Genomic DNA, 21,811 nt, shown 5'->3' on the forward strand with positions numbered 1-21,811 from the left:
ATAGTGTTATGTCAATGCATTACTAGACAATCACAATAACCCAAGTAAATTACACACAATAGAAGAAACAAGAATCTACTAAACAAAAAATAACAAGACAAAAAAACATAATCAAAACATTAAGGTTTCTTATTATTATTATTATTATTATTATTATTATTATAATTATTATTATTTAATCTCTGACACCCTTATTTACAAATCATCATTAGTTTACGTTACCTTTTACTTTCCCAAACATTGTTTCCTATATCTATATATCTATATATACAATAATAATAATAATAATAATAATAATAATAATAATAATAATAATAATAATAATACTCAAGTGAGTGAATGTGGGGTTCTTGTATTATAATTTCCATCACTATCACTCCAAAAAATAAAAACTTGCTTCCCGCCCTTCCCGCTTATTCTTATTCTTGAATATTATTATTATCTCATCATCTTGTTTACTCACCACAAAAAGCAACAATTTTGGTCAAATGGGTCATGAGAAAGATCCGGATAAAGAAATGGGGATTGTAATGGATACTCCGGAGAGGACCCAGATCGCTGCTCCGGTTTCTAAGTTCGAGGTGAATTGGGTCTTTCTGGGTTTTTGATTTTATGTTGATTTGGGCAAATTGGAGACTCAATTTGGTGAATTTAGTGTTTTCTTGATTTGGGTTTTTGTGGGTTTGAGTTTTTTTTAGGGTTTTATGGCGGATTTAGTGTTAATTTGAGGGATCTGATTCTATCTTTAGGGTTAGGGTTTGTTTCTTGATTTGGGGTTTAATATATTGCAATTACTCTTTTTTTTTAAAAAGATTTATGCAGTTTTTGAATTTGTGATTTTGTTTATCAATTTAGATTGTTTGGGTAAAACAGTTTATAAATGTTGCTTTTTAGGATCAAAGTAATGAATTTAAATGAATCATGAAAGAGTGTCTTGTAAAAAGTTGATTATAAAGTCCAATTTGGCAAGTCATAAGTATAATCAGTATTTTTTTTATTTTGTTATAATTATTATTAATATTATTTTTTTGACCAGTTTTTAGCAAGTCATAAGTATAATCATTAACTTTTTTTTAATTTTATTATTATTATTATTATTATTATTATTATTATTATTATTAATATTAGTTTTTTTGACCAGTTTTTATGTCCAGATTTAGTTATTTTGACCATAATAAATGATAATCAGTTTTAGTAAGCATTCAAAGATTCAAGGTTCCTAATATATAACTGGTTATATTAAAGATTCAAGATTTGGTAAACTTAAAACTGACCATAATTAATGATAATCAGTTTTGCTAAACTTTAAAAGATTCAAGATTCTTTATAATAACTTATAACTAATCATATTGAAACATTTTGTTGTATGTTTTTTGCAGGACTCCCCTGTGTTTAACTATATCAACAGTCTTTCACCTATCCAACCCGTTAAATCCGTGCACTTTACTCAGACGTTTAGCACTCTAAGCTTTGCATCACTTCCCACTGTTTTCACTTCGCCTCATGTCAGTACCCTCAAAGATTCAAAGTTCCTTAAAAGGTAACACGACAAATTTGTGAATGCGTTTTTTGGGATTTTGGTTAATCTCATTTAATGCGTCAAACGGGTAACAAAGAAAATGTTAGCTTAAAAAGAAACTTGTCAAATGAGTCAAAACTCGCCTTAAATGTATTTTTGTTTATTTCAAGTTTGTAACCCTACATACTATAAAAGCATGTTATCCAAAAAAAATTAATCGTTATCGAATTACATATTTTTTAAAAAATTGAAAATTTGGACAAAAAGTATTGTGGGTCGACCCGGGTCGTTTGTTTTGACCTCTTACCAACCTGTTTGAGCCCATTTTGCCACCTTAATTATTTATTTTAAAGTTGGAAACTTTTGGACAGAATGTGTCGTGGGTCAATCCGGCCCGGTTGTTTTAACGGGTACCAAATCTAGTTTTATTTAATATTCTCGCTAACTAAATTTTAAATTTTCAGGCACCAGTTTTCTGAATCATCAAAACCCGAACTTTCTTCAGATGATTTAAAGAAAGCAGAAACCAGTGACGTTAATTTAAACGCCACCCAAAACCCGTTAAACCAGCAACCGGATTTCAATTCCTGCAACTCAATAACCAACACTTCTGTATTACCATCAAACGTTTGCTCAAATCTTGAGTCAAGAAAATTAAGCTACGAACCCGTACGTCTAGACACAAACTTGGTAAAAACGGTGGGCCCATCAACATCATCCGTTCCATTCGTCAACAACCGCTTTGAAAACGGTCCGTTTAATATTGAAACAAATGTTGAAGGGACAAATGAACTTTCTAATAATAAAGAAGTTTCAACATGTGATTGGGACAGTTTGATATCTGATGATTCAGAGATGCTTAATTTTAACTCACCAAGTGATACGGTTCCCTATGCGGGTCCCGGTCAAAACACGTTACATCCTAATGGTGATAATATTTCAGAAGATAATGAAGGTTTAATAGGGGCGGTTGATAACCGTGTAACGGTTGCTAATATATCTTTAAATAGTATTGAAGTTGGAGAGCCGGTGGAGGATGCCGATAATGAGGTGAGAATTTACACGAGTAAATATGTTTTGGGCCCGTTTGATTTTAAACGAGTCGATTTGGGTTCTGTTTTAATTCTACGGGTTGGCTTTAGTCGGTTTTGGGCTTTGGTTTTGTGTTATTGAAAACCGTTTGGAAGTAACTTTATAAGGCTAGTTTAGCATATAAATCTTTAAATTATTTCACATCATTTCTACAATGTTTAAAATTTAAACTTGTTGTATAATTAACGTACACAAAATCTTTTACATAAATTAAGCGTGTCAAAAACATATCCAAGTAGAATCATATCTTTAGAGTTGGTTTTTTGGTTCGGTTACATCGGTTAACATGTTTATATATTTATTTAGGGTGGATCTAATTTATACCGTGGCATAAGAAGGCGTTGTCTACTTTTTGAGATGACGGGGTCTCGAAGAAAGCACTTAGAAGACATCTCAAACGTTAACTCTGCAAATGTTTCAGAATCCAATCAAACCGTTGCTCCCAATGATAATAATTCCTCTAGATGTATTTTACCTGGAATCGGTTTGCATTTAAACGCTATCGCTTCAAATTTAGTGGACCATAAAGTTGTGAACCTGGAAAGCTCGGGCTCCGGTAGACAACTTATTATTTCACCTCCGGTTTCTTATCATTCCATTGGTTCGGGTCAAGATTTGATGACATCATTGTCTGATGCACCCTCTTTCGAGGATAATCTCGGGCCTGTGGTTAATGTTGCTGAAGATGCTTCTAAAGGCTTTGTACTTAATGATGAGTTAAGTCTAAGTCAAACTAGCCCAAGAAAGAAGAGGCAAGTTACTGAATCGTTATAGTGCTATTTGAATAGTTTTATTATAATAGCTGCAATCGGTAATTGACTAATTGTCATTGATTTGACGTGTTTGACTTTTTAATTGACTTTCACAGGCGTAGAGCGGAAAATGCTGAGGTGGAGGCGTGTAAGCGGTGTAACTGTAAAAAATCCAAGTGTTTGAAGCTGTATGTTCTATAAATCCTTATATAAGTTGATTGCGCCTATGATTACAGGGGTAATTTCGTAAATTCTGATTTTTCACATGTGAAATACTGATTTCAGTTATTGTGAATGCTTTGCTGCGGGCGTTTACTGTGTGGAGCCGTGCTCGTGTCTCGAATGTTTCAACAAGCCCATACATGAAGGCACGGTGCTTGCAACTCGCAAGCAGATTGAGTCCCGCAACCCTCTTGCGTTTGCTCCTAAAGTTATTAAAACCTCTGATCATATGCAAGAGGTTAGGGTCACACACCGAGTACATTAGTGAATTTAAAAATGTGTATAATAAAATTTCTTCAATTTTTTTTATGCAGGACGAGTCTAGCAACACTCCGGCTTCAGCTCGACACAAACGAGGGTGCAATTGCAAAAAATCTGGTTGCCTCAAGAAATACTGTGAATGCTATCAGGTTCTTCTCTCTTGCTGTTCTTGTGTTGATGTTTGTTTCGGTTTTTTCGGTTTTTGGTTTTCACAATGAGTTTGGTTCGGTTTCGGTTTTGCCATTTGGGCTTGAAATTCTTAGGCCGAAAAAATTTGGCCCAAAAGTATGAATTTGGGCCTGAAACTTTTGGGTCTAAAGTTTGTCTATTGCTTAATAGTTAATTGATTATTACACATTTGAGCTTAAAATATTAGTCTTACACTATTTATTTTCATTGTTATAAATCACTTACACGTTCATAAATAAACGTTATAATTTATAATAAATTAGTCGGGTTTTTTCGATTTTACGGGCTCTGTTTGGTTTTTACAGTTTTCAGTGAAGCAAACCGAAGCCGAACTGGAAATTGGTTTTTCTAAAACATAAAACCAAACCGCTCGTTTTGGGTTGGGGGCGGTTATTGTGTTACAGGTCAGTTATTTTGGTTTCATGCACCCTGTTGGGTAGAGATAACTAAGGGTTTAAACGGGCCAAGACTTAGCTCGGATTGTTTAACTTAAAGAGGGCTTGAGCTCAACTCGTTTCTAGCTTTATGTTTAAACCTCAAGTTTCTACTCGTGAGTAGTTCTAAAAGATTGAGCTTGACATGTTTTTATAATTAATGATTTTGGTTATATGGTTTCTTTGTAAAGGGTGGTGTCGGATGCTCTATCAACTGCAGATGTGAAGGGTGTAAAAATACATTTGGTCGCAAGGACGGTAAGTGCGCATTTTGTAACACAGGACGAGATTAACATTTTCTTTGAAAACAAAAAGATTTAATTTGTGTTATGTCAATGCATTTTATAGGTTCGGAAATGGATCTTGAAGTCAATGAGTGTGACGAGAATGGGAGTGATGGAAGCTTACAGACTGGATTACATATTGAAGCCGAGCTGGTTTCTGCTACTCCTGCAACTCCTTCGCGTTTTGGCAGGTATAAAACATGTGTTATTAAAGTGCTTATTTTAATTTTAATTAAGTATGTTTTTATTTTTGTAGCACGAGGAAATCTAATACGTTGCTGAACACAAAGGGCAAGCCGCCGCGATCATTTCTAGCCGTCGGATCATCCTCTAACCCAAGATTTGGAAAGCTGAATTCTTTTAAAATGGGCGGGAGTAAGGCGCTACAAACAGTGGGAGAAAACGAGGTAGCGGATGTTTTTGAAGAGAACAATGGTTCTCCAATCAGTGGTGTAAAATCTAGCTCACCAAACAGCAAGAGGGTGTCACCTCCACACAACTCAGTCATGGGACAAAGAAGCAGCAGGAAGTTAATATTGCAATCTATTCCTTCTTTTCCATGTCTCACTCCCAACCCAAATCAATGAGATATGCAAATCAATATGGATGATGATGATGATGATGATGATGATGATGATGTATGGATGGATATGGATTATGGTTTTTTTTTTTTTTAAATAGTTAATGTGTAGTTTTTTGTATTCTTTTTTGATGAGTAGTTGTAAGGTTTACTTCTTTCAACTTATAAGTCTCTTGCTTGTAAAATAATAATGTTCTTAGTTGTTTGTTTATCATAAACCTCTTCTTAGACCCACACTTTTTTTGTTTTTATTATTGCTGTTGCTGTTGTGATTATGATTATGATTAGAGAAATCTGCATTTTGTCTCCCTGGAAAATAACGTCGCGAGATGGAATAACCACTGAAAAAGAATTTGCGAACTTTGACTCCCTGTGTTACTCCGGCGGGTTCTTCTGACTTCTACCGTCATTTGACCGTTAGTTGACCGTAGGTATTTTAGTAATAATACCAACATATTAAGGGTATTTTAATAATCTTCTAATAAATAATAAATATAATAGAAATAATAATAACATCATCTTCATAACATCATTAGCTTCATCATCTCATCTTCATCATTAACAACCTCAAATCCTCAAACCCACCACCAAGTAATCCCTCTCAATATCATCATTCAAATCAATCCTTCTTTCAATCAATCATAAGAACCCATTTCTCAATTCAATTGCCCATTCTTATATACCCAATTACCTTTGTTAATAATAATAATAATATTCATATAAACCCAGGTCAGAAGACCTTTGTTGCACGATCTATTCCATTAATATTCATATAATATTCAATTACCTTTGTTACCTTTGTTATCCAATCCATCCAAACCAAACCAAACCAAACCCATCAAACAAAACAAACCCAGGTCAGAAGAAAATCAAATCATCAAAATGATAGATTTTATTATTATTATTATTGGTTTCTAATAGATATGAATCAATAATATTCATATTCACACGATCTATCTAATAATCATAATATAAAGATCAGATCTACCAGGAAACAGTCAGTCATGCGACGACCGAAGACCGTCGCCGGAGATCCGATCGGACCGGCGCCGGACGAGCCTCGCTACCGCATCGTAATAATACTAATAATCAACTTTCTTCTGATCATGAGTGCTTGTTATGATTTGATTTGGTTTGGTAATCAGTAGATTAATAGAAACATCATACAACCTTGAATTGAAAAGTATGTGCAGGTATGGGTGGGTGAAGATGAATTATCAGGAATTAAAACATTTTTTTTTTTTTATATAAATAATCGAAGTTTTATATAATTTACTATAAAACGATTACAATAAAGTGGCAGGCAAACGGGCAACAAGCTGCGCCGCAACCCCCTTTTGAACAGCAAAGCCAATCCTGCTAAAAACGAAGCTTTGAGACCTAGAAGCTGAAGAGGTCCCGTGTACGACGCGCTGAACCCTACTCAAAAATTTCACAGCCTCTGGAGCCAGAAAACCAAATGTATCAAAGGCAAATGGTAGAAAGACATGTTGATTATCTAAACAAGCTTTCTCGTGTTTAACAACTTTGCCCGATTCAGCCTTCAACGCAGCCTGACCCACAACAAACCCACGGTCCCTGAGCCCAACAAGAGGAGACACTCCTGTAAGATCCACACAGGCGTGTTTCCCCCCTGCCCACCCGAACACAAGAATATCAGCTGGTCGTAAAGTAGACCTCCCTTCAATAGGATCCGTGAGAAAGTTAACAGGGGCCTCCTTTTTAGCAGAAATCCCTGCCCGTTTAAGAACATCACACAGAACATCCCTAACCAGATCATGTCTGTATTTAAAGCCAGGAAATTCTTTGCAATGCACCGCATGGTCACCAAAAGAATCCAAACAGACCTTGCGACAAATTGGGCAAGGTTCATCCGTCGGGAACATATGGATCATTAACCGGTACTTAAGGATAGCCCGATACTCCAAACCCGACATACGTTGGCCTAATCCTTCAATGGGGATAGCCGTTAGAAAATCCTGAGCCCGAGGAGCCCGAAGGCATTCAAACACCGCCTTTTGGCGAGGGGATAGATCAAACTTCACTTCTAAACTCTTGACGATTCCACTAAATAAGGCACTCGCCACAACATGTTGGGCTTTAGGGGGGGCGGTGTCCTTATTAGAGAACCCGCTAAGATCAAAATCTGGAAGTGAAGTACGTAAACGATCCATCGCACACCCATAATCAGAGTCCAACCTATGAATATCACAACCCCGAAGAATATGGTCTTGCAAACACCACGACTGTGCTCTCGAAGCCAAAAAAGCATATGTAGATACATCCTCGGCCGAACAGAGACCCAACCCCCCATAACGGATCGGAAGTGACGCCAACCTCCATTGGAGATCCCCAAAGAACGGACCTCCACAAACCACGATGTCCTCAATCGCCCTTCGAAGACCATTGTCAAATATAGAAACAGCTTCCCCCACATACATAGGTTGGCATGTTCTCAAACCGAACAAAAGCTTGGCGACTCCCATACATGAGCGAAGCAAAAGAAGCTCGCATTGAGGATCCCGAAGTCTTGGGAGACAGCTCATCAGTTCCACAGCGCTAGATGCCCTTTTCATAGCCAAACTGCTGATAAACCCCGCATCCTGGCTTACAGCACCACCAAGGAGTTTCACGCCAAGCACCGGCCTTCCAATCCCGCAAGGGAACAACCCCTCCTGTACCTTCACCCCATTGCATGTTGGCCAAAATAACTCTGTTTTCTTAACGTTTAATTCAAGACCCAAACGAGGCCCCTCAGACCTGATAATATCTAATGCTTTGGCTACCTCTCTAGTATCCCCGATAATCGTGCCATCATCCAAGTACCAAGCATGAAAGAGAAGCTTGCACCAATCTCTGATTTGGTGAACAAGTGGGTGCAAAGCTAAGGCAAAAAGGAGAGGCCCAAGAGGGTCCCCCTGTTGAACCCCAGTGGTGGATTTAATGAAAGTATCACCCACATATAACCTAGCCGACTGCCCATATAAAAAATCCACCCAAAGAGAAATGGAAGGACATTGACTCCGAACCCAAAGAGAAATGCCCATATAAAACATTAGGAACCCTAATTATAATTGGAAAAGATGAAGTGATAAAGGATAATATATAGTTTATGTTGTATAGTTATACCAAACATTAACTTAGTTCAACTGGTAGTTTTGGTGGGTTGTTAAACAGGAGGTCTCGGGTTCGAATCCTAGCATTTACATGTTTTGGATAATTATTTTTAAAATGAATTAAAGGCTTAGGGGTAAAAACGTAATTTCAACATTTTTTAACAGGTCAACGCTTGGTCAACTGACGGAAGGGCACATACTGCCCCGCCAAAATTTTGCAGAGGCACAAAGTTCGCAAATTCTTTTTCAGTGGTTATTCCATCTCGCGATGTTATTTTCCAGGGAGACAATGCAGATTTCTCTTATGATTATGATTATTATGATTATGAGTGTTAGAAGCACAATATTATGTAACTGGAAAGCATTAAACTCTAATTAGTTTTTTTGTTGACAACATTAAGCGGCTTAATTGAGGTTTAATGTTCAGTTTTGTTTTTTTTTATTACCGTTATGGGTACAGTTAAGCAGTTTAATTACGCTCATTAATTACGCAAATAGGTTACATAAAGCGGGACTAAAGTTTGTTGGTTCTAGAGAAATCGGTTCATGTGGGAAGTTTTTTTGTATGAAGGGAGTCGCTAGTGACGGGATATGTGCATTTTTGTTATGTATCAAAACGGGTAAACGAGCTAAAGACGATAAGAAGAATCACAGAAGGAGTTAAAACTCTCAAATCAATAACTACTATTCTCATTCACGACTCCTGCTTATGTATATGAACATATTACAACTATAACCCTGCACTATCTAACATTTACAGTTTAGTCCCTCTATTATTTACTACATAACAATTTGGGCTAGGTATATGTGTCCACATAATTACCCGCCATAAGTATACAGTAACACAATGCTAAAATCAACATATGAATTGAACAACATTTACATTGTAATTATGTAGCATATATCACTAACCATCAATGTTTTTTTAGTCATGTGAAAAATATAGAAATATTCTACTCAAATTAACGATAGTAAAATTCTTGATTCTTTTAATTATTATTATTTTAAAAATAATCAAGTACATGAATTATTTGATTTTAGGTGGAACTAAATTTAACCCCCCAAAAAAGTTTAATAATTGAAGGTTTTTCCTTTTTCCCCTTTTAACCATTTATTATTTATGATCTTTCTTAACACCTTAATCTTAACTATTGTAAAAACTTGATAAATATCCATATTTGTACCGATTTTTCCGCTTCATGTTTGAGTGTGGAAATAGACTACATAGTGTAAGAAGTGATCTTGGCCGTTAATGAAGACAAATAAATGACTTGAATGGCTGGACATGGCAAATAGGTAAAGTCCTACCATGGTTGACGTCTATATAGTTTTATCATTTGTGTTAACTCAAACAAATTTTATATACCTTGGGAAGTCGAACTCGTATGTGTTCATGACATATACACCCGAATGCCAGACCAAATTTATTTGAGCCCGCTAAATGAGGTTTAATGTTCAATTTCTGTTCTTTAACTACCATTAAGAATATTATTAGCCAATAAGATTAAGCTCAAATGACACTGAAGGGAAAAAAAATCAAAAATGAAGATTTGGGCTTGAGACTAAATCAAGTTCGAATCCGATCACAATCGAAATTTTCCGCAGTGATCCTTCGTGCGACAGGTTTTCCCTGGAATAGAAGATGGTGAGCATGGGCTATCCAGCACTGTCTGCGATCGCGGACGTATGAGTTCGCATTTTACCATTGTGTTAAGCCAGGTAGCTGGATTATTGTTAGGCCATGAGGTATACTCTAACCTATTCTAACTCCACATAAGCTCCACATCACTCATTTTTTCTCTTTCACTCCATGTCATCCAAAGGAAATGGTTTAACTCATTTAACCCCATCTCTCTCCTATTAATATTTAATTTAAAATCAAACATTTAGTTTAATTACCAAAATAAATAATAACTAAACAATTAGTAATTAATACATATTTAATGCATATTGTTCATTTTAACCCGTTAGAAGAATAATCCATGGGCCATTTTAACACACTTAACATAAGTGAGGAGTGGTTTAATCTATCTTTAAAGTGCCATGTCATGTTAACCCATGTAGAGGTTAGAGTATACCCCATGGCCTTATAAAAAAATTATGGATATTATTAAGCAGTTTAACTGCAAGAGTTAATTGTAATTAGTTTTATTTATGTCAAATAATTGACTTACTATATTTATTATAAGTTTCAGATTAAGTATTTATCCATCTACTATCATTAATTTCGTTGGCACAACTTTTGACTTTCCAGATATAAACAAGTTATAAACCGAACTTAAAAATGTTCAACTCAAATATACAAATAATACAAACCACCTACAATCACTATATAGTATATACTACTTCTGCAGCACACTCTTATCAAGAACACTATAGAGCACACATCTAAGTTTGTAAGGTAAGAATGATATAATAATCAAACTCCTCAATAGTCAATACTATTACAACTTTAATGTTTTTGCTACAAGAATTACACCTACCTTGTCAAAAACTTCTGTTAGAAAATCATTTTTCGTATACATTTATTTATTTATTTATAAGCATTTGCTTTTCTCTCTTGTGTATTTAGTTATTTACATAAAACAGTTGCGTTCTATCACACCGATGATTCCACGGCCTCCTTTGCATTTAACTTCATATTCTCGTCATTATTTGTCTCCCCAAGAGCATAGCTAACCTGCAATCGTATAAGTGTAAAACATATATTTCTTTATTAAAAGAAAAAAAAAAGTAAAAATAATAAACAAACCTCTACAGGCAGCTCAATAGAAAATAAGTTTATGCTACTGGGACTGAAACTGAAACCACTGCATAACAAAGTGGATGATGAACATAATGAACGGGACAAACTCATAGTCAAACGGGTAAATTTCTGTACGGGTCAAATCAAGTGGGTCAATTGTTATAAATAATACATTATACCAACAATAATCGAACTTTTTAGTTAAAAAGATGTAGCATGTTCTATATATTGACTTTATTCTATACCCGTTCGACCCGTTAAAAAATGCAGCATAAATCTATACAATCATATTACATGTCTTGTATATACCTGCGAGAGATTACTAACTGCCACACATATGGAATGAAGAATTCTTCAGGATGGCTTTCTTGCTCGTACGTGAATCGTAGTTGAGTGAACATCTAAATTAAAAACCAGGAATGAACTTACATTAATACAATATTTAAATTATAAACCGTAACTTTAACCTTAATTATATCAAACTACCAAAATTTATATTTTTGTGAAAAAAGTTGTTTGCCTATTTGGTATGTAAACAGAAACAAAAGTCTGATAAAATTAAGGTTAACGAAGACAAATCCAAACTTCCTTAAGTTTATAAAATTGTTTTACACGCAGGGCAAATATTTATTATTACCTTCATCCCGTCTCCTCACCAAAATCTACAATTTAAATTAATAACTTGAAGCACTTTCTCAACTGACCATTGGCCATCCAACTTCTGTGCGTCCATGCGGCTATTGAAAAAATCCAAGACCTAAAATGCCACAACATAATTACAATACTTCAAATCAAGATTCAAAAATTATTAGATTAAAGGCTTAAAAATCTTGATTTTTGTTACATACAGAAAAGATATTTTCAAGCAACTCATTTAAGCGTGGATGATTCCTGAAAGGCTGAAAAACCTCTTGCCTGTGCATAATTGCATAAATCACCTGCCACATTTAGAGAGTCAAGGCGTCATAATGTAAACATTTACCTATTATATTATTAAGGGGTCAGTTCGGATTTGATTTTATATCAAACGTGTTGACTATAGCTGAAATGGGAGGTATGATTTTAACGCATACATGAAAAATTATCATTTTATACAAAGATGCAGATAAATCTTGCACTTTTTTTTTATCATACGGATGCACCATTTATTTCTACAAACATGAAAAGATTGAAAAAAACGATGTACAGGTCCACCAAATCCAGTTTCAACCCTTACCATGACTAGGGTGTGTAAGCAAGCCAAACTGCTCATAAGCTACTCAAGATCGGCTCGCGTAAAGATCGAATCTAGCCGAGCTTACATGAGTTTGAGCCTAAATTAAGCTTGTTTAAAAAACGAGCCGTTGCCCGAGCTTTACTTATTGAGTTCTATCTACCTCGTGAACCTAAACGAGCCTATTGTTTATATAATTTTCATTTTATATGTATCTTTATACTAAATAGCATTATATAATATGATAACAATAACTAAATAAAAATTGTTACAAAAACTTACGCTAAAATATATCAAAATATATTTATATATGTATACAGATTAATTAATAAATAATAAACGAGCCAAGCCAGAGCCTAAGCCAAAATTGAGCTTGAAAAAGTACCCACGAGACGAGATAAAGCTTTAGAACTAGAGCTCAAAACATGCTGGGCTCAAGCCCAGATGAGATCAGGCTCAGCTTGTTTACATCCTACCCATAACCCATCCTGTGGGCCCACCCATCTTCCCACCTGTAACTAATAATTTTGATTATGTACCTCTGGGTTCCTCGGTAGCGCATAGGTCAAGATCGCATTAAGTATTTCTAAAACAATCCTGAGGAAGTCGGTATATATATGCAACTCTGCTGACTGAAACAAAGCAATATAATATAGTATATTATATAATCAAAACAGCATACGTGAAGTAATAACAAGATTTGTTTAATTACCGTATCTTCAGGAAGTTTATCATCATCCTTGGGGTCACTCATTTGCATTTTATAATTCTTAACCTCTGCTAGTTTTGCATATCTAAATATAAACAGTAATCAGAGACTTGAGAATGAAAAAATAATAATAATAAGGCCCAAAAAAGATGACAAAAAATGCATACTTGCGTGCCAAGGTTTCAAAAAGGCTCACGAGGCGTTGTGAGGCGTAAGAGCTTAACCGATGCACATGTGGCGCCATGTTAGCCAAAGCTGCAAGGCAATTGGTGTGTAGATAAACATCCTGTTCACATTTCACATGTAAAAAGTTAACATCATATGTGAGAATATATCATGGATAGATGTTAAATCATATGTTGGGATGTTGGCTTACACGCATCTTTGACATGTTATACTTCATTGTCCTAATTAGAATAATGACCATAAGTGAACCCAGAGATGTTTGATGCAGAAGACGTTCTTGATACCATGGAACCGAAGGCAGAATCTAATAAAAGACACCGGTACATAAAAATAATTATCTCATATATACAAACTTCTGAAACATCATATATACCCTTAACAACTAATTAAAATATCAGATTTACACACTTCATTAGAATCAATTCAGAATATGTCTGCTTTAACCTTAGTTTTTTTTATATAAAATTGGGATTTTCCTTCAATTTTTAACCTTAAAATTACATATTTACCTACTAACAAAAAAATGCGCCAGGATCTGAACACTTTTAATGGATCTAACAGTTGAATGAATGATATTTCACAAAGCTTATCACCCTATATGAAATTCTCACTGATATAAAAAACAAAAGAATTTAATATTTATATGAAGTTAGTTACCAGCTTGTGAATGGTAGCATTAAAAGAAGCATCTTGACTAAGTATAAGCAGTATAATCAGCACCATATATATTTGATTTGATGTTCTCCTTGAAGTATCATAAAGTGTCTCCAACAAAGGCATCAACTGAACATTCAACATTGAATATGTAAGAAAATCAACAAAAAATAGTGTTTTCTTTTTTCCTTTTATAAAAAATAAAACTGGTAAAAATACTGATTTGATTCATACCGATGTATCTATATCCGTTCGAACCAAAACATATTCCAAAAAGGCTGAATTCCCGTGAACCAACGCATACAATAACAAAACTGCAGTTTCATCAGTCAAGCACCTGCAAAGGTTAATCAAACATTTCATTTTTAATAAAGTTTTTTAAAGCCAACTATTAGATATATACTAATAACTTGACCCGCGCGTTAAACCACAAAAAACTTTAACCACCTCCAAACTTTATATGGGAAAAAAAAGAAGCAAAGCCTAACCCATGTGTTGCGTTTGCGGGGAATAAACGTTAAAAACAAAAAACTAAATTAAGTTTATGCTGACATGAGGGGGGGGGGGGGGGGGTAAACACGTCGCAACAGTATATTCGTAATTTATAACCACTATATTGTATAATTAGACTGGCGAAAAGGGTAAATGACGTCACCTTACAATCACAATATAAGTAAAATATAACATAGTCTTAATGACGTGTAATTTGTGCTAATATCACTTGTACATTACCACTAACACTAACAACGCGGTTTTGAACAAAATTTATATCAATACGTTGATCAAAATAAGCATGTCGCAACGCCATATTCGAAACTTTACAAAAAATTGTATCTTAAAAGTTATAAGAGAATAACAAAACAAAAAAAAATTTAGTGGTCATGTGGCGTAACATGATTAGTAAGTTTAGAGGGACCTTTTTGTAAATAGTAAGTTTAGAGGGGCCTTTTTGTAACTTGAAAATCCATGCTTTAAACTTGTAAGAAGTAAATGTGTTTTTCACAATTTCACTCACAATCAAAGTTTTCCTTTTAGTGTGTGTATAATGGTCAAAATACAATAGCCACAAACAAAATAAATTAAGCCGAGATCTTACATTCCAAGTGTATCAAAAAGAGAAGGAAAAGCCAATCTCACAAGTGGACCACTATATGCGTTTCCCTCAATATCCACACGGTCAACTGCAATATTGGATACAAAAGTTAAATACAATAATTAAAAAGAAAGAAAATAAAAGAATAACAAGAAAGAAAAAAATAAAAGGGTAAAAGGATCTTACACTCAACATCCCTAACGTTTTCCAATGCTTTATTATAAGGATTTTCAGCAAAATAAGTTTCATCTTTCAAAACAGATTCAGAATCAACATTAACATTGCTGTTTTTCACAGATTCTACAAGTATACATTTTCTATAATGAATTAGAATAAGTAATATGTTGATACTGCTGTCAGCCAGTTGACTTCTAGAGCTTCAAAACTTGAATTCACAAAGTAACTAAATGGAAGTAACACTATATTTGCTGCAAGTAAAATATAAACAACATTTTATTAGATACAATCATACATATACAAAAGTTACTGACTTACTGCTATAAGTTAACAGACAAACAAACATGGACAAAAAAAAATGTTCATTTAGTTCAATGAAAGAACATGAACACGTCTTTTTCATTCATTCATATTTGCTCGTTTAAGTTCATTTATGTTCGTTAGTTTATGTTTGTTTAAGTTTGTTACTTTACATTTGTTAACTATTCATTTGAAATTTTTTGGCCCATACAACTTAGTCTATTTGAGTAACTTGGCCCAACAAATTGTTCTTCGCATTGCTTTTAACTGGTTTTTGATTAGTTATGTTCGCTCATCTATATTAAGTTATGTTCGTGAACTGTTCGTTTATACTGTCAACGAACACAAACAGTCATTTTCTTAACGAACAAAAATGAACAAAATCTCGTTCATTTAACTGTTCGTGTTTGATCGTTTGCTCGGTTATGGTTAAACGACAAACATGAACATTCCCCGTTCGGGTTCGTTCAGTTCGTTTACAAGCCTATGTCCAACTGAAAAAACAATGTAAGAAGCCAAGTCTAATATACCAGCAGCAGAACCAACTCTCTTCAGTACACCAAGCTGATTTTCTTCAGATATTAACGTATATGACGCGCTATTTTTGGATCGTGGGCGTGAAATGTAATTAAGCAGCAGTTTATGAACAACCAAACCTACCAGAGAAGACTCCTGCAAATTATATTTTGTTTCTTTCATCATTGTTGTAGATTTCATTAAATGAGGACGGCTCGTTTAGTTATATAATATTCTGTTATAATATATCTTTGATAACATAAAATACACCATCACATTGTTAGTGACCTGGTGGTTAACTGGTTACCTGACTCATTGCTGCATCAATGAAAGGGTGAACATCATTTGGTCCAGGTGATGGTCCGGAAAGAAGCTGAGTAGACATAGCAATGAGCATGAAGTTCAGCAGTTCATGATGTAGAAGATACGTCTTTGGACTGAGTATTTATATATAGAAAATTAGAAAATAAACCATAAATCCTACTACTAGTGGTGGCATGGTGTAAACGACTAAAACGAGCCAAGCTGCTAGTGAGCTACTCGAGATCGACTAGTTAAAAACTCGAATCACGTCGAGCTTAAATGAGCTTGAGCCTAAAAATAAGCTTGCTTAATAACCTGAAATATACCTTACATCCACTCTGCCAATATAGCTAACTGGCTGTATTTACGTAAATTATAAGTAGAAAAGCAGTAGGAATTAAAATGAACAGTGCAGTAGCAATAAATGCAAGAATATTTACTTCCATAATCTCATCGTTTTTTTTTTCAAAATAACTCAGGATTTAATCCCATAGAGATGATAAATCTTTCACCTGTCAATTCAATGAATGCATTACCTATCGATGATCTTGACTCGGATCAATATCATGAATAACAATATCTGAGCTATTAAATTAATTCGTCGTCGAGAATTGAATAGTATAACATACGAACATCTTTTATCCATACTGAATCCAAAATGGGATTCCCGGACCAATCAAAAACCCCTTTACTTTATTTAACCATATTTATAATGCTCTCGTCTGTGGTCAACATAAAACAATAATACACCAGTTTAGTTGATAAAACTACACTGCCATTACAGATAATCCATTAAACAAAATCGCTAGAAATCTGAAAGTTGTACTACAGTAACAGGGAAATATATCAGAACGTTATATTAATTACCTTTATGGATATTGTTTGGTACTGGCTCACTCTCGTCTAGAGATAGAAACAAATCTTCAAGGTTTTCACTATTCAAATTTTCAATTAAATACTTTAAAAATACAGATGAAATGTAAGATGCATTTACAGCTTTCATTGAAGCAGCTGATGTCACATCTGGATTAGTAACAGACTCTTGCAAACACCATGTTAAGTGAATTAAGATCTTTGCAAGGTGCCTTGTAGAACTATTGTTTTGTGCTGCACAAATCCATAAATCAATAATCAACAAATACACAAATTGCAGCTTAATTCCAGCTGAAACCTAAATTAACATCACTTGTAATGCATCATTGCATCTCAATAAAGCAAACACTATTAATTAAACAAAACCTAGAAAGATCAACCACATTTTAACCCTAATTTGAAAAGTACCAACAAAATCTCCCAAATTACCATGTTAATTGAATTAACAATAAACAAATACATCAAATGCAGCTTAACTTCAGCACAAACTCAAACTATAATGTATCAACGCATCTCAATTTTATGAGGAAGATACTATTAATCAAACAAAACCTGCAAATTCAACCTCAATTAAACCCCAATTTGGAAAGTAACAACAACATCCCCAAATCACCATGTTAACTGAACCAATAATAAACAGATACACCAAATGCAGCTTAATTCCAGCTCAAACCTAAAGTCCTAAACTAACATCACTGCTAACGCATCATTGCATCTTAATTCATGAACCAAACACTGTTAATAAAACAAAACCTGTATAATTAAACCTCATTTAAACCCCAATTTGATAATTAACAACAGACTCCCCAAAAATACCATGTAAACTGAATGAATAATCAACAAATGCAGCAAATACATCAAATGCAGCTTAATTCCGGCTTAAATCTAAACTAACATCACTCGTAACACATCATTACATCTCAATTCATAAACCAAACACTATTAACCAAACAAAACCTGCAAAATTCAACATCATTTAAACCCTAATTTAAAAAACCAACACCAAAATTACCATGCAAATTGAATTAATAATCAACAAATACATCAAATGCAACTTAATTCCAGCTCAAACCTAAACTAACAACACTTGCAACGCATCATCGCATCTCAATTCGTAAACCAAACACTATTAATCAAACAAAACCTGCCAGTTTCAACCTAATTTAAACCCTAATTTAAAAATCAACACCAAAATCCCCCGTATTACCATGTCAATTGAACTAATAATCAACAAATACATCAAATGCAGCTTAATTCCAGCTCAAACTCAAACTATAATACATCAATGCATCTCAATTCATTAACCAAACACTATTCCCTAAACAAAACCTATCAGTTTCAACCTAATTTGATAATATTAACAGCAAATAGCTCACCTAATGTCTGGCAAGCTTGTTGAACACGATTAGCCGGCCAATGGAGATCAAACGGAAGCTCGAGTAACTTATTCCAGTAATCCGAATTAAGCGGAAACGATTTATCTCCGACGAATGTTCCGATTAGATACTCCGCCGTGTCCGGTGACACGTCGCCGCCCAAGCGCGGCGTTGACGGCAATGCTCCCATCGGAATAATAATATTGTGTCCGTGTTTGCAGACGGGATTTAGGGATCTGAGTTGAAAAGTTTGTTAGTGAATGTGAATGTGAATGTGAATGTGAATGATAATATTATTATTGTTAACGGTAATTTGGGGGCGTGGATCTTGAGACGGTTTGGCAGGTATATGAATATGAAAGACACAAAATGTGTTGGTTATATTACAAGCTAAAGAAATGGAATATGCACTTTAACTGCTAAATAAATTTTAATTAAGAAAGTTGAAAATAGGAAGTTTAAACAAACGTGTTGAAAAAGGAAAGAGGTATGAGCAGTGTATTTTTACATAGTTTATTGAAGATAATTAAAGTTGTTTGAGATAAAAAGTCTAAAGGTTACGTAACTGTCTTATGTAGTAGCGAAGCTTGAACGAGTTTGTCAGGGGGCCAGACTCAAAATGTATTGTAAAAATCATAAACTCGGGGGGCTCAAATTTTCGGCCGAAAACGGGTAAATTTACGCTACATATACAAATTTTCGGGCGAAAAAGGGGTTAATTTACACAATCGCGCAAAAAACCGGGGGGGGGGGGGGTGGACTAGTTAAGCTTCATCTCTGGTCTTATGTATTACAAATTTATATTCAACGTATCATGTACAAGTGTATTATGTGTTTATCTGTAGTTCTCACCGTATTATTGGTTCTTAAAAAAACGCTATATAGATGAATATGGGTTGTCATGAAGCTTAATTTACATGCGAAACTTTTTAAAACTATGTTGTTATATTTAAATTTTAATTAACATCAAAACTATGCGGTTTTAATTATTTGTATAAACCCTTAATAGTTAAAAAAAACAAATATAGTCAAGATAAATTTACTACGGAGAAGATGTGATAAATTCAATTATAAAGTATTTATTAAAATAAAATATTTTGTTTTTTTTGTAAGCCATGTTGGTTAAAGTCTATTTATCATCGTAAATTTAATTAATATTTTAATTATATCCTATTTTTCTCAATTAAATTCTATCATGGCACTATTATCGTAGATTTCAATAACCTCTTTTTTCAATTACTTTGTTTAGAATGTGGAGTGAATTTCTTAAGGTAGCTTGAATCTAATTATTCAAAGCTATGTAGTTTTTATATTAACTTAAGCAAAATAAAGTATATATGAAAAGTTTAGCATATAAGCTTTAATGTGTGATCACCCAATATACACTTTCTCATCTTTGAACACACAGAACAGATCCATTTTCTTCTAGGAGACTAGAATCAAGTTCAACATATTAAACCTATCATTTTTCTCCAATTCAATGGAGATATAAAGAACAATAACTGCATTGGTAAGTCTTGCACTCAATAGCAATCAACATACCATTATTATCTCCTTTATTTACTTCTCTACTTATGGTTTAGTACTTTAGGTTATCAAAACCGTAAGCCACCTCATTCCAAAAAAAGTTGTCATCCTTTCTTATCTCAATGTAATCTTCATATTTAATACTTTATATAGCCACATTTTATTTAAAACTATGTATTAGATATAATGAAACAGTTTCATTTAACAAGAATACTAATTGAGTTGCAAAATAGGTACACAAAAAAAAATAATAATAAGTGCATACCTCATTATATTATGGAGGCAGTATGCCAACTTTTTGATATGTCACTAGTAGCTTCAACAATCATACATAGTCAAATCCCGAATATACAAGTTGTTGATGGATCCGCTAATGGTGAGAATGTATGGGAACCAAGCGAGAACTAGACTCCTTTCTGTCTCTTCCATCTTACAATTTTTTCTTCCTACCTCATAAACCATTCTTGGTCACACACTCTCCTCACCACCCAATCCATGCCCATGTAGTGGAAAGAAAGTGGGTTATGTACTATGTTATGGAGTTTGAGAAGTTCATGTCGACTAAGCTAGGATTTTGAAGGATGAATTAAGGAAACTTGAACTCTTCTCAGACTACATATTTACATACATATGATAATGTGTAAGTTGAGAGTTGAAATTTTACCATGTTTCTAGATTTTAACGTCAATTTATTGGGTTTTGTTACACTTACATCTCTCCGAATGCATGATCGGATAATAAGAGTGTTGGGTGTAGATTTTCTATCCTCAGGATGAGCTGCGGTTCAAGGGTTTTGAGCTATCCTGTCAATGTTAATATTCTGAGGAAGGTACTTTGACTTATTCAATTGTCCTATATTATTTTTATTTGTTTTGCAGATAAGATCACGTGTTAAATATGTTAAAACGAACGTGGATTTACAACGGCTAATGCTTGGACTTCGTCAAATGGAACGTGGGCAAGCAACGGATTATGAAGGAAATAGTCTAGGGTTTCCGGTTATTTCGGGATAACAGTTGTAATCTCTTCTTATATATATGAGATGATAATATCATTAGGCCACACACACAATTCACTTACCTAGCTACTAGCATTCTCTGTAACAATTAGCATTCGATCACTTATCGGCTCCAACACTTGTAATCACCTATTTTCGTTATTAATAATATCGACGGTGATAGTTTTCACCGTCCGGGGGTTCTTTGTGCCGGAGATTACCATAATCATATACGAATCCAACCAAAAATTACGTTCTTAATCTTTGACCGAAGCAATTCGACCAAAGATTACGTAGCTAATTCTTGACCGACGTAAGATTATTGTGATCAAGGGTTTTTTCTCTCGTAATCATATCTTTATGTTCGATCTTATTATCAACAAGCACTTCACCTCACGCACTAATTTGATCAAAAGTTGTTTTGCCAATTTTTGACCGAAACCATTTGGCGTCCATCGTGGGGCAAACGGTGCTTTGATCATTATCAACTCTCAAACTAAACCCTACTCTCAATAACCACAACATGTCTTCCCAACCGAAGATTGTTTCCTCTTCTGCCGCAGCCTCAGATTCCTCCGGGAAACCTTCCATGCCTCCTCCTCCTTCTGTTGCTGTTAATCCGAAGAAACCTGACAACATTCAGAAGAAAACTACTACTCCAGTATTTTCGGGATCGAGACCGTCTCCCCAGG

General features: G+C 34.4%; 1 protein-coding gene and 1 pseudogene across 2 annotated transcripts; one reads left to right on the plus strand and one right to left on the minus strand.

Moving 5' to 3' along the window:
* The first annotated feature begins 387 nt into the window (after positions 1-387).
* On the plus strand, positions 388-5,378 carry LOC143614513 (protein tesmin/TSO1-like CXC 2). Its single transcript, XM_077087929.1, has 10 exons — positions 388-581; positions 1,380-1,540; positions 1,984-2,569; positions 2,918-3,363; positions 3,480-3,551; positions 3,649-3,823; positions 3,900-3,995; positions 4,661-4,727; positions 4,818-4,944; positions 5,010-5,378. Exons 1-10 carry the CDS (start codon positions 489-491, stop codon positions 5,338-5,340), a joined length of 2,154 nt encoding a protein of 717 aa, XP_076944044.1. The 5' UTR covers positions 388-488; the 3' UTR covers positions 5,341-5,378.
* Positions 5,379-11,010: 5,632 nt separating this feature from the next.
* Positions 11,011-18,928, minus strand: LOC143614511 (uncharacterized; annotated as a pseudogene). Its single transcript, XR_013150301.1, has 20 exons — positions 18,596-18,928; positions 17,214-17,453; positions 17,049-17,068; positions 16,859-16,882; positions 16,673-16,704; positions 16,351-16,480; positions 16,058-16,199; positions 15,237-15,478; positions 15,054-15,138; positions 14,192-14,294; positions 13,961-14,086; positions 13,494-13,607; positions 13,285-13,403; positions 13,121-13,202; positions 12,948-13,040; positions 12,044-12,133; positions 11,833-11,952; positions 11,505-11,596; positions 11,202-11,259; positions 11,011-11,129 (listed from the first exon to the last, which is right to left on the minus strand). The product of XR_013150301.1 is annotated as an uncharacterized LOC143614511 (transcript).
* Between the last annotated feature and the right edge of the window lie 2,883 nt (positions 18,929-21,811).

The sequence above is a fragment of the Bidens hawaiensis genome, unplaced genomic scaffold, assembly GCF_021521415.1.
Source record: "Bidens hawaiensis isolate Kalapana, Puna unplaced genomic scaffold, B.hawaiensis_p1.1 tig00040114_1, whole genome shotgun sequence".
Taxonomy (NCBI): Eukaryota; Viridiplantae; Streptophyta; class Magnoliopsida; order Asterales; family Asteraceae; genus Bidens; species Bidens hawaiensis.